This window comes from Heptranchias perlo, chromosome 5 (genome assembly GCF_035084215.1).
Source record: "Heptranchias perlo isolate sHepPer1 chromosome 5, sHepPer1.hap1, whole genome shotgun sequence".
Lineage (NCBI taxonomy): Eukaryota > Metazoa > Chordata > Chondrichthyes > Hexanchiformes > Hexanchidae > Heptranchias > Heptranchias perlo.
Window position 1 is genome coordinate 120,510,108 of NC_090329.1, and position 12,363 is coordinate 120,522,470.

Genomic DNA, 12,363 nt, shown 5'->3' on the forward strand with positions numbered 1-12,363 from the left:
CAGTCTTGCTCTGATCAGCAAATCTTAGAACGCAAGTCACAATCCTACCCCCTGCCCCCATCAAGCCGACCAATCATTTTATAAAAAAACTTGGAGCTTTGCAGTATTTTTCCATTATTCTCTTTTAATTCTAAGTACTAAAGTTAAGGTCAGAAGGCTAAAAGGCAAAAGGGTATTCGGTATAAGGTTGATGGTGGAAGGGTGCGATATAATTAACCTACTGTAACATTGTGATACAAGTCCCTTTGCTCTATTAATGCTGAGACCTGACAGGGTTTGACAGCAATTCCAGTATTGCAGAAATTCGCATTAGATCATTGAGTCATATCGTAAGCGTCACAAAGTAATTTGTTCTTTACAGTAAAAGAATGTCATGTTAGAGAGAGTTTCTCGTTCCACGCCTCGTTGGAAATGAAAAGGATTGCAAATGTGGAGATAGCGCAATTTTAAAACTAAAGTACTGCACAGTCCAAAAAAAATTAAAAATTACACACCATGGGTCATCAAAATGTCCTTGCTGTAGTAAATACTTTAAGAAAAATCAGGAAAATAAAATGTTTTAAAACAGAGTTCAAAATGTAGGCTTTTTCCCTTTGCTTTGCATCGGCCAACCGTGAAACAGTTCACTCTTGGAATGGATGGGTCTTCCCTAAATGTCATGCTGATGACTGTTGCTGTGGTAACGGCCCCCTGATGGCTGCGATTTACCCTGGCCCTAAGGGCATCTGTCATCACAGGATGCCATCTATAGAGCCTACGCTCAACGGCGATACTGTCACATCGGAGTTACTGAACTGCCACCCCCACCCCCCCACCCACCCCCACCTACCTCCCCCCCGCCCTCCCACCCTCACCCAGTGAGTCTGAAGTGTTTTAGAAATAATTCAATCCCATGGGCTGCAGTCAGTATAAAGAAGTTCATTTCCATCGACAGGCAGCCCCTCGCTTTCTCCCTCAAGCGCCTGCGGTTCCTCTCCTCAGAGCGCTAGCAAGGTGGGGGAGTTCAAAGAGTCCGAGGACTGGTCCCCACTGCTGCTGCTCCTGCGGTGAGCCTTGGAGCAGGACTCTGATGGAGATTCTTGGTCGAGGCTCGGCACGCTGGGGTAGGTGAAGACCAGGCTGGTAGTGCACGGAGTGATGTTAGCCGCGGGCGTGGAAGTGACCACCACCGGCGTGTTGAGGGGCTCGGCCTCCAGGAAGTAGCTGTTGGCGATGGTGATCTCGGTCACCGGCTTGATGACGGACCTCTGCGTTTTGGACAGGCTCGAGCTGGCGGACATAGCCTGTTCCACCGGTTCCTGCTTGACCACCACTGCGTTTGCATTCACCGTGCGGCCGGCCCGCGGCTCAGGGGACGGGGAGTGCCTCCTGCCGTCGTTCCCAGGCGCCAGTTTGCAAAGTGGTTTGTGAGCGACCAGCATGAACTCCAGCTTCTCCTTCTCTTTTTGCAAATTTGCGATTTCTTTCTGGAGGCCAGATTTCTCCTCTTCGAGTTTCTCTGTTTCCTGAAAGAACGAGGGGGGAAAGAAAAATCAACGTTTCATTTCCCACGTGAGCAAATGAAGAGTTTTAAAATAATAGATACAAAAAATTACAGAAAACATCTTCCCGCCTGCCCTCCTTCTTGTACCCGATTCTCATGGGCAAAGTGTTGGGACTAGGGTTGCCAACCTACCAGGACTGCCCCGGAGTCTCCAGGAATTAAGGATTAATCTCCTGGACACTGCTGCGAACAACCCGGGAGAAAGTGGATATAGGGTTACCAATCCTCCAGGATTGTCCTAAAGTCTCCAGGAATTAAAGATTAATCACCAAGACACTGCTGTGAGTAAAATCTGGGAGATAAATCATAGGGACATTAAAAAAAAGGCTTCTTTTTTCCATTTTCTTCGAACACTTTGGTTTTAATTATAAAAATATTGGAGATGGGTAAAAAGGCTGTTTGACTGACAGTCAGGAATCATCCAAACGGGTAACGAAGAGTCTGTCCGCTTTCTAATTGGCGTGGGGAAGGCGGAGTGCCACAAGATTGGACGGGTCGGGTGACCAATGTCGGAGGCGTGGGGGTGGGGTGGTTGGAGACAGGCGGTCATATGATGAAACCTCCAGGGTAACACCCAACCAGAGTTGGCAACCCTAAGTGAAAATGTCACTGGACTAGTAATCCAGAGAAGGAGAGTTCCAATCCCACAATGGCACTTTGAGAATTTGAACTCAGATTTTTAAAAATCTGGAAGTTTTCAAATAAAAACCTGGTATGAAGCTATCGGATTATTGCAAAAACCCAACTAGTTCGCTATGTCCTTTAGGGAAGAAAACCTGTTGTCCTTACCCAGTCTGGCCTGTATGTGACTCCACAAAGAAGTGGTGGACTCTTAACTGCCCTTTGAAGTGGCTTCGCAATCCACTCAGTTGTAATAAATCAAGGTATCTAGGAATGGGCAATAAATGTCAGACTTGCCAGCGATGCCCACATCCCAAGAATGAATAAAAAAGTAGCCAGGGGAGTCAGATATTCAATAAGGGACCAATTCGGAGGTTAATGCTCCAGCATTTTGTATCTGACCCACTTGCAAAGCATTTACTCTGATCACCAAATGCAGCGTTCAGGCCTATGCCTCAGGTGCAACACGCTCCAGCCCGTGACCCCGCCCTCAGGTGCAACACGCTCCAGCCCGTGACCCCGCCCTCAGGTGCAACACGCTCCAGCCCGTGACCCCGCCCTCAGGTGCAACACGCTCCAGCCCGTGACCCCGCCCTCAGGTGCAACACGCTCCAGCCAGTGACCCCGCCCTCAGGTGCAACACGCTCCAGCCCGTGACCCCGCCCTCAGGTGCAACACGCTCCAGCCCGTGACCCCACCCTCAGGTGCAACACGCTCCAGCCCGTGACCCCGCCCTCAGGTGCAACACGCTCCAGCCCGTGACCCCGCCCTCAGGTGCAACACACTCCAGCCCGTGACCCTGCCCTCAGGTGCAACACGCCCCAGCCCGTGACCCCGCCCTCAGGTGCAACACGCTCCAGCCCGTGACCCTGCCCTCAGGTGCAACACGCTCCAGCCCGTGACCCCGCCCTCAGGTGCAACACGCTCCAGCCCGTGACTCATCCTGTGTAACATAATCCAATTTGTGCTTTACGCTCTATAACACATTCCAGCCTATGCATTAGCCTCCGTGTAACACATTCCAACCTGCTCATTAGCCTCATTGAAATACATTCCAGCCTACGCATTATTCACTGTTTAACACATTCCACAGGATCCTGTCTCTGGAGAAAATCACTGAAAGAATGTGAAATTCTTGCAAATAATGAACAGTAGTCGCTACTGATCAGTGAAACCAATTGAGAAATTATAACCCCAGATCGCCAGTGATTAAACGAATAGGTCAGTCTCTATGCGACAAGAAAAGCCCAAACTACTTATCAAGCCCATCCCTTTCCACACTACGAGGGGTCTGTACTGTCATGGGCCTAGAAATTTAAAGGCTGCACGTCCGTTTTTCAGGTGCTAAAAGAGCACCTAAGCCTCCAAAATGGCGGGCAGGAAGCATACGCTCATTATGAGCCAGGAGTGCACCGCCTGCCATATTGGTAATGGCAATAAAATATTCATCCAGGGCCCCATGCCTGAATCAGGTGTTAGGAACTTTGCATTTGCAAATAAGGGGCCAAATGGCCATTTGAAACTCCCCGTGAAAGATTGGGTTGCCCAGAAACTTTGGCTTTTTAAAAAATTCGTTCATGGGATATGGGCATCACAGGCAAGACCAGCATTTATTGGCCATCCCTAATTGCCCTTGAGAAGGTGGTGGTGAGCCACCTTCTTGAACCACTGCAGTCCTTGTGGTGAAGGTTCTCCCACAGTGCTGTTTGTAGGGAGTTCCAGGATTTTGACCCAGCGACGATGAAGGAACGGCGATATATTTCCAAGTCAGGATGGTGTGTGACTTGGAGGGGAACGTGCAGGTGGTGTTGTTCCCATGTGCCTGCTGCCCTTGTCCTTCTAGGTGGTAGAGGTCGCGGGTTTGGGAGGTGCTGTCGAGGAAGCCTTGGCGAGTTGCTGCAGTGCATCCTGTGGATGGTACACACTGCAGCCACAGTGCGCCGGTGGTGGAAGGAGTGAATGTTTAGGGTGGTGGATGGGATGCCAATCAAGTGGGCTGCTTTGTCCTGGATGGTGTCAAGCTTCTTGAGTGTTGTTGGAGCTGCACTCATCCAGGCAAGTGGAGAGTATTCCATCACACTCCTGACTTGTGCCTTGTAGATGGTGGAAAGGCTTTGGGGGTCAGGAGGTGAGTCACTCGTCACAGAATACCCAGCCTCTGACCTGCTCTTGTAGCCACAGTATTTATATGGCTGGTCCAGTTAAGTTTCTGGTCAATGGTGACCCCCGGGATGTTGATGGTGGGGGATTCGGCAATGGTAATGCCATTGAATGTAAAAGGGAGGTGGTTAGACTCTCTCTTGTTGAAGATGGTCATTGCCTGGCATTTGTCTGTCAAGAATGTTACTTGCCACTTATCAGCTCAAGCCTGGATGTTTTCCAGGTCTTGCTGCATGCGGGCATGGACTGCTTTGTCATCAGCAAACATCCCCACTTCTGACCTTATGATGGAGGGAAGGTCATTGATGAAGCAGCTGAAGATAGTTAGGCATGGGACACTGCCCTGAGGAACTCCTGAAGCAATGTCCTGGGGCTAAGATGACTGGCCTCCAACAGCCACTACCATCTTCCTTTGTGCTAGGTATGACTCCAGCCACTGGAGCGTTTTCCCCCTGATTCCCACTGACTTCAATTTTACTAGGGCTCCTTGGTGCCACACTCGGTCAAATACTGCCTTGATGTCAAGGGCAGTCACTCTCACCTCACCTTTGGAATTCAGCTCTTTTGTCAATGTTTGGACCAAGGCTGTAATGAGGTCTGGAGCCGAGTGGCCCTGGCGGAACCCAAATTAAGCAACGGTGAGCAGGTTATTGGTGAGTAAGTGCTGCTTGATAGCACTGTCGATGACACCTTCCATCACTTTGCTGATGATTGAGAGTAGACTGATGTGGAGGTAATTGGCCGGATTGGATTCGTCCGGCTTTTTGTGGACAGGACATACCTGGGCAATTTTCCACTTTGTTGGGTAGATGCCAGTGTTGTAGCTATAGCTTGGCTAGTGGCGCGGCTAGTTCTGGAGCACAAGTCTTCAGTACTATAGCTGGAATGTTGTCAGGGCCCATAGCCTTTGCTGTATCCAGTGCACTCAGCCGTTTCTTGATATCATGTGGAGTGAATCGAATTGGCAGAAGACTGGATTCTGTGATGGTGGGGATATCGGGAGGAGGCCGAGATGGATCATCCACTCGGTACTTCTGGCTGAAGGTGGTTGCAAATGCTTCAGCCTTGTTTTTTGCACTCACGTGCTGGGCTCCGCCATCATTGAGGATGGGGATGTTCGCAGAGCCTCCTCCTCCCGTTAGTTGTTTAATTGTCCACCACCATTCACACTGGATGTGGCAGGGCTGCAGAGCTATGATCTGATCCGTTGGTTATGGAATCGTTTAGCTCTGTCTATAGCATGCTGCTTTCATTGTTTAGCATGCATGTGTTGTAGCTTCACCAGGTTGGCACCTGGCATGCTCTTCTACACTCCTCATTGAACCAGGGTTGATCCCCTGGCTTCTTGGTAATGGTAGAGTGAGGAATATGCCGGGCCATGAGGTTACAGATTGTGCTGGAATACAAATCTGCTGCTGCTGATGGCCCACAGCGCCTCATGGATGCCCAGTTTTGAGCTGCTAGATTTGTTCTGAATCTATCCCATTTAGCACGGTGGTAGTGCCACACAACACGTTGGACGGTGTCCTCAGTGTGAAGACGGGACTTCGTCTCCACAAGAACGGTGCGAGGGTCACTCCTACCAATACTGTTTGGGGCAGGGATGTTGCATTAGACCTCACCACCCAATTATGCCCAGTTGTCTGCCACTGTCCCACCCTTATGTATTGTGACTGTCACTTTAAATCCAATCACCAAGTAAAGAAACTAGACAGGGAAATGTCATTTTTGTCAGTGTGCCTTTACTGAGTTTAAAAATGATAACATTGTCCGTCTATCCATAGTTAATGCAGTATGAAAGGTGATGAGAATTTTTTTGCCAGCCTAGGGCAATTTGAGGACCTTTGGAGAGGGGAAAGGGAGGCAAGAGAAACTGTGACAGAGAGAGAGTTTGCAGGCTGGAGGTGAGAAAAAGACTGCCAAACGACAAGCTTCTTCTTGTTGATGCTTAACAATGCACGGATCTGTTTCGCAAAGTCGTTTGTTCTTTGGTAGCTGACCTGTTTCTGGTACAAAGCTTTGTGCAAGACCCTACATGTTGCTTTAGAATGCATGAAAAGTGCTTTATGGCTTAATATTCCAGCCAAGATCACGCCTATTCAGAGCTCTTATAGACATCTCTTCATCAAGTACAAAGATGCTGATAGTCAGGCCTTCTCCAATATGTGCAAATCTTAAAATGTATTGCACACAGGTTAACGCGCGGCCTGGGGCTCACTACACAGGTTAACGCGTGGCCTGGGGCTCACTACACAGGTTAATGCGCGGCCTGGGGCTCACTACACAGATTAACGCGCGGCCTGGGGCTCACTACACAGATTAACGCGCGGCCTGGGGCTCACTACACAGGTTAACGCGCGGCCTGGGGCTCACTACACAGGTTAACGCGCGGCCTGGGGCTCACTACACAGGTTAACGCGCGGCCTGGGGCTCACTACACAGGTTAACGCGCGGCTTGGGGCTCACTACACAGGTTAACGCGCGGCCTGGGGCTCACTACACAGGTTAACGCGCGGCCTGGGGCTCACTACACAGGTTAACGCGCGGCCTGGGGCTCACTACACAGGTTAACGCGCGGCCTGGGGCTCACTACACAGGTTAACGCGCGGCCTGGGGCTCACTACACAGGTTAACGCGCGGCCTGGGGCTCACTACACAGGTTAACGCGCGGCCTGGGGCTCACTACACAGGTTAACGCGCGGCCTGGGGCTCACTACACAGGTTAACGCGCGGCCTGGGGCTCACTACACAGGTTAACGCGCGGCCTGGGGCTCACTACACAGGTTAACGCGCGGCCTGGGGCTCACTACACAGGTTAACGCGCGGCTTGGGGCTCACTACACAGGTTAATGCGCGGCCTGGGGCTCACTACACAGGTTAACGCGCGGCCTGGGGCTCACTACACAGGTTAACGCGCGGCCTGGGGCTCACTACACAGGTTAACGCGCGGCCTGGGGCTCACTACACAGGTTAATGAGCGGCCTGGGGCTCACTACACAGAGATTGATGCACAGATTGGAGCTCACTACACAGAGATTAACACAGAGTGAAGTGTGTTATTCATAAAGGATAACAGACAGCTTGCAGCACTTTACACGGAGTATAACACACAGGCTGGAGTGCATTATACGGAGGTTAAAACATGGCCGGGGGCATAACACATGAGGTGCAGTAAAAGTCGAACTGTTTTTCACCTGAATGCCAAGACGTGCTCATGCCGTGAAAGATTTATGCAAATAGGCAAAGAAGTGGAGCAGTTAACCTATTAATGGCAGGTTCATGCAACCAGATTGGCACGCCCGCAACTGTACTGCTGTTGTCAGACGTGACTCTATGCAGTGGTTCTGTATCAAGTGCCCCATAGTGCAGTTGTATGGATGATTATCTGATGGAATGCTTTGAAGAAGTAACACAACCTGTCCATCCTATAGATTATATACAGAACAAAGCTGCGATGGTTCACAAGGAGTTGCAGCCAGATACCTCGCTCTCAGACATCAGTTGGTTTATTGGTTGAACAGTGGCAAGTGCCATGTTCATTTCAGTGGCAGATCAAGGGTTGCCAACTCTGGTCGGACGCATTTCAGGAGGTTCCAGCACATGACCTCCCGCCTCCAGCCACCCCGCCCCCTCGCTCCAGCCATTGGTTGCCCCACACGTCCATCCTCATGGCGCACGGTCTTCCCAGGCCAATTGGAAAGCGAACAAACTCTTTGTTACCCAACTGGATGAAACTTGACTCTCAGTCAGTCAAACAGCCTTTTCCCCCATCTCCAATATTGTTTATAAATAATAAGCAAACATGTTCAAAGAAAATGAAAAAAAATACAATTTATTTTAACTACACGATTACTTTTTTCCTGGGTCGCTCACAACAGTGTCCTGGAGATTAACCTTTAATTCCTGGAGACTCCAGGTCAATCTTGGAGGGTTGGCAACTCTAGACAGAACGTAGGCTTTTACAGCACTCTGAAGAGCTTTGATATATCTTTCTATTTAAATCCCATTGCACTTACATCTTGAAGCCTCTCTGTTAGTTCGCGACGTCTGTTCCGGCATTTTGCGGCTGCCAGCTTGTTTCTTTCTCTCCGTACCCTTCTCTTCTCTTCTTCCTCTGGAGTTAGCTGTTCAAAGAGTGCAAAGTGTTATTTAGTAACGGGAGTAGGGTACAATAAACCAGCACAGCAATGGGTAATGGCTGTGACTCCTACTAGTGACAGCCTTAACCTAGGATCACTGAACACCAACAAAGAAGGCAGAGCGTGCATTAGTAACAGGAGCAGAGTATACCAAACGAGTGTGGCAATGGGTAATGTGGATCCTATGAGTGACAGTCTTAACCTGGGATTACTAAACCCCAAACTGTTGAAGGGCCTACTAGAGATGTTAACCTGTCTTTTTTCAGATTCGAGGTGCTGACAGGCCTGCTGTGTATTTCCAGAGTTTTCTGCACTTATGTTACATTTCCAACATTGAGTTATTTCTTTTAGTCCTGCTGTACAAGAGCACATCGACAGAAGATTGAGTCAGAATTCACTGACCTCCGCCCCCCGATCTACGATATTGTGGCTCTCATCCAGAGAGACTCAGCATGGAGAGAATGCGAGTTCATGATATTTACCCCAAAATAAGTAACGTACTCACTGTCACGTGGACAAATGAGAGTCGATTTATGCACAGCAAGATTCCACAAGCAGCATCGAAATGAGTGGCCAGTTAACGGAGGAGTTGTTTGAGGGAGGATTGTTGGCCAGGACACCTCCCTGTCCTTCTTCAAATACCAATGGAATCTATAAGATGCAGCTGAACCACTGAAACCCAGACAGACAGGGGCCTGGTGTGAAATCTCATGCGGTGGTTGGCACCTTCTGAAATGGAGTGCTCCCTCAGCACTGCACAGAATGGCAGGTGCTCAAGGCCTGGTGTGGGACTTGAACCTTCACAGTGGGAGTGCTACCCACTGAGCCAAACGGACGGTCGCGTAAACACAATAAAAAGGGTGGGGAGGGAAAAAGAAGTAAATAAATCAGTCAAACTCCATTGAAACTCATTCAATGACATGCACTCTGTTGGGGTAATGATTGACTGTGGTTACAAAGCAAGAAACAGATCAGTGCTGAGCGCAGCCTACAATTACACATTGTACCTTTTCTGCACAGAATGTCCTGTGGATTTTATGAGTACGCGGGGCTGGGATTTTACTATTAACGCTTGGAGAAAGGATTTCCGGTGCACTCCATCTGCTAAACATTATAGAATGCCAAATACTGTGGATCTGAAGAAATTACTTCACCGTAGCAATGTACAGTAGCCACGCAGAAAGAGTGACTTGGGACCGAGGTATTATCCAGGCCTTCCCAACACAATTGTTCCAAAAATCAGCCCTGCCTCACACATATCCTGGGTCATCCGGTGCTGCTATAAACGATCACAGCAGAGGGGAGCCATTGTTGTTCAAGTGTTAGCCAATGATCTCTACTTTAAATTTAAATTTTTAATATTAATCTTCTAAATCGAAAGGGTTTTAAACAGAAAGTATATGGACGTGGATTGGTAAGGGGGAAGAAAGTCCATTATTTAGGCTGGTTTGTGGAGGAGGTCCGTGCTCAATACTGGGTAGGGTGATTGAGAAAAGTTGTCAGGACACGACATGTGGGGGCATTTGTGAATTTCCACCCCACCCCACCACCCCCCCCCCCGCCCCCGATTATCGGTCTGCCTGTGATAAGGGGTTACCAGGCTGAGTGTAGATAGACTTGTTGGAAAGAGTTTCCACTGATATCCTCGGAGAATCATAGAATCATAGAAGTTTACAACATGGAAACAGGCCCTTCGGCCCAACATGTCCATGTCGCCCAGTTTATACCACGAAGCAAGTCCCAATTGCCTGCACTTGGCCCATATCCCTCTATACCCATCTTACCCATGTAACTGTCCAAATGCTTTTTAAAAGACAAATTGAACCCGCCTCTACTACTGCCTCTGGCAGCTCGTTCCAGACACTCACCACCCTTTGAGTGAAAAAATTGCCCCTCTGGACCCTTTTGTATCTCTCCCCTCTCACCTTAAATCTATGCCCCCTCGTTATAGACTCCCCTACCTTTGGGAAAAGATTTTGACTATCTACCTTATCTATGCCCCTCATTATTTTATAGACTTCTATAAAATCACCCCTTAACCTCCTACTCTCCAGGGAAAAAAGTCTCAGTCTATCCAACCTCTCCCTATAAGTCAAACCATCAAGTCCCGGTAGCATCCTAGTAAATCTTTTCTGCACTCTTTCTAGTTTAATAATATCCTTTCTATAATAGGGTGACCAGAACTGTACACAGTATTCCAAGTGTGGCCTTACTAATGTCTTGTACAACTTCAACAAGACATCCCAACTCCTGTATTCAATGTTCTGACCAATGAAACCAAGCATGCTGAATGCCTTCTTCACCACCCTATCCACCCGTGCCTCCACTTTCAAGGAGCTATGAACCTGTACTCCTAGATCTCTTTGTTCTATAACTCTCCCCAACGCCCTACCATTAACGGAGTAGGTCCTGGCCCGATTCGATCTACCAAAATGCATCACCTCACATTTATCTAAATTAAACTCCATCTGCCATTCATCGGCCCACTGGCCCAATTTATCAAGATCCCGTTGCAATCCTAGATAACCTTCTTCACTGTCCACAATGCCACCAATCTTAGTGTCATCTGCAAACTTACTAACTATGCCTCCTAAATTCTCATCCAAATCATTAATATAAATAACAAATAACAGCGGACCCAGCACCGATCCCTGAGGCACACCGCTGGTCACAGGCCTCCAGTTTGAAAAACAACCCTCTACAACCACCCTCTGTCTTCTGTCGTCAATCCAATTTTGTATCCAATTGGCTACCTCACCTTGGATCCCGTGAGATTTAACCTTATATAACAACCTACCATGCGGTACCTTGTCAAAGGCTTTGCTAAAGTCCATGTAGACCACGTCTACTGCACAGCCCTCATCTATCTTGGTTACCCCTTCAAAAAACTCAATCAAATTCGTGAGACATGATTTTCCACTCACAAAACCATGCTGACTGTTCCGAATCAATCCCTGCCTCTCCAAATGCCCGTAGATCCTGTCTCTCAGAATACCCTCTAACAACTTACCCACTACAGATGTCAGGCTCACCGGTCTGTAGTTCCCAGGCTTTTCCCTGCCGCCCTTCTTAAACAAAGGCACAACATTTGCTACCCTCCAATCTTCAGGCACCTCACCTGTAGCTGTCGATGATACAAAAATCTCTGCTAGGGGACCCGCAATTTCCTCCCTAACCTCCCATAACGTCCTGGGATACATTTCATCAGGTCCCGGAGATTTATCTACCTTGATGTGCATTAAGACTTCCAGCACCTCCCTCTCTGTGATATTTACACTCCTCAAGACATCACTATTTATTTCCCCAAGTTCCCTAACATCCATGCCTTTCTCAACCGTAAATACCGATGTGAAATATTCATTCAGGATCTCACCCATCTCTTGTGGTTCCGCACATAGATGACCTTGTTGATCCTTAAGAGGCCCTACTCTCTCCCTAGTTACTCTTTTGCCCTTTATGTATTTGTAGAAGCTCTTTGGATTCTCCTTTGCCTTATCTGCCAAAGCAATCTCATGTCCCCTTTTTGCCCTCCTGATTTCTCTTAACTCTACTCCGGCAATCTCTATACTCTTCAAGGGATCCACTTGATCCCAACTGTCTATGCATGTCATATGCCTCCTTCTTCTTTTTGACTGGGGCCTCAATCTCCCGAGTCATCCAAGGTTCCCTACTTCTATCAGCCTTGCCCTTCACTTTATAAGGAATGTGCTTACCCTGAACCCTGGTTAACACCCTTTTGAAAGCCTCCCACTTACCAGACGTCACTTTGCCTGCCAACAGACTCGCCCAATCAACTTCTGAAAGTTCCTGTCGAATACCATCAAAATTGGCCTTTCCCCAATTTAGAATTTTAACTTTTGGGCCAGACCTATCATTCTCCATCGCTATCTTAAAACTAAT

General features: G+C 48.5%; 1 protein-coding gene across 2 annotated transcripts in view; it reads right to left on the bottom strand.

The window, feature by feature from the left end:
• Positions 1–844: 844 nt before the first annotated feature.
• Positions 845–12,363, bottom strand: part of fosl2 (FOS like 2, AP-1 transcription factor subunit) — a 38,261-nt gene continuing 26,742 nt past the window's right edge. For both annotated transcript variants that reach the window (XM_067985135.1, XM_067985136.1), the window contains 2 exons: positions 8,341–8,448; positions 845–1,505 (listed from right to left, as the gene is read on the bottom strand). In XM_067985135.1, coding sequence (XP_067841236.1) covers positions 978–1,505; positions 8,341–8,448 — 636 coding nt within the window. In that variant the 3' untranslated portion in view covers positions 845–977. The remainder of the gene's footprint in view (positions 1,506–8,340; positions 8,449–12,363) is intronic.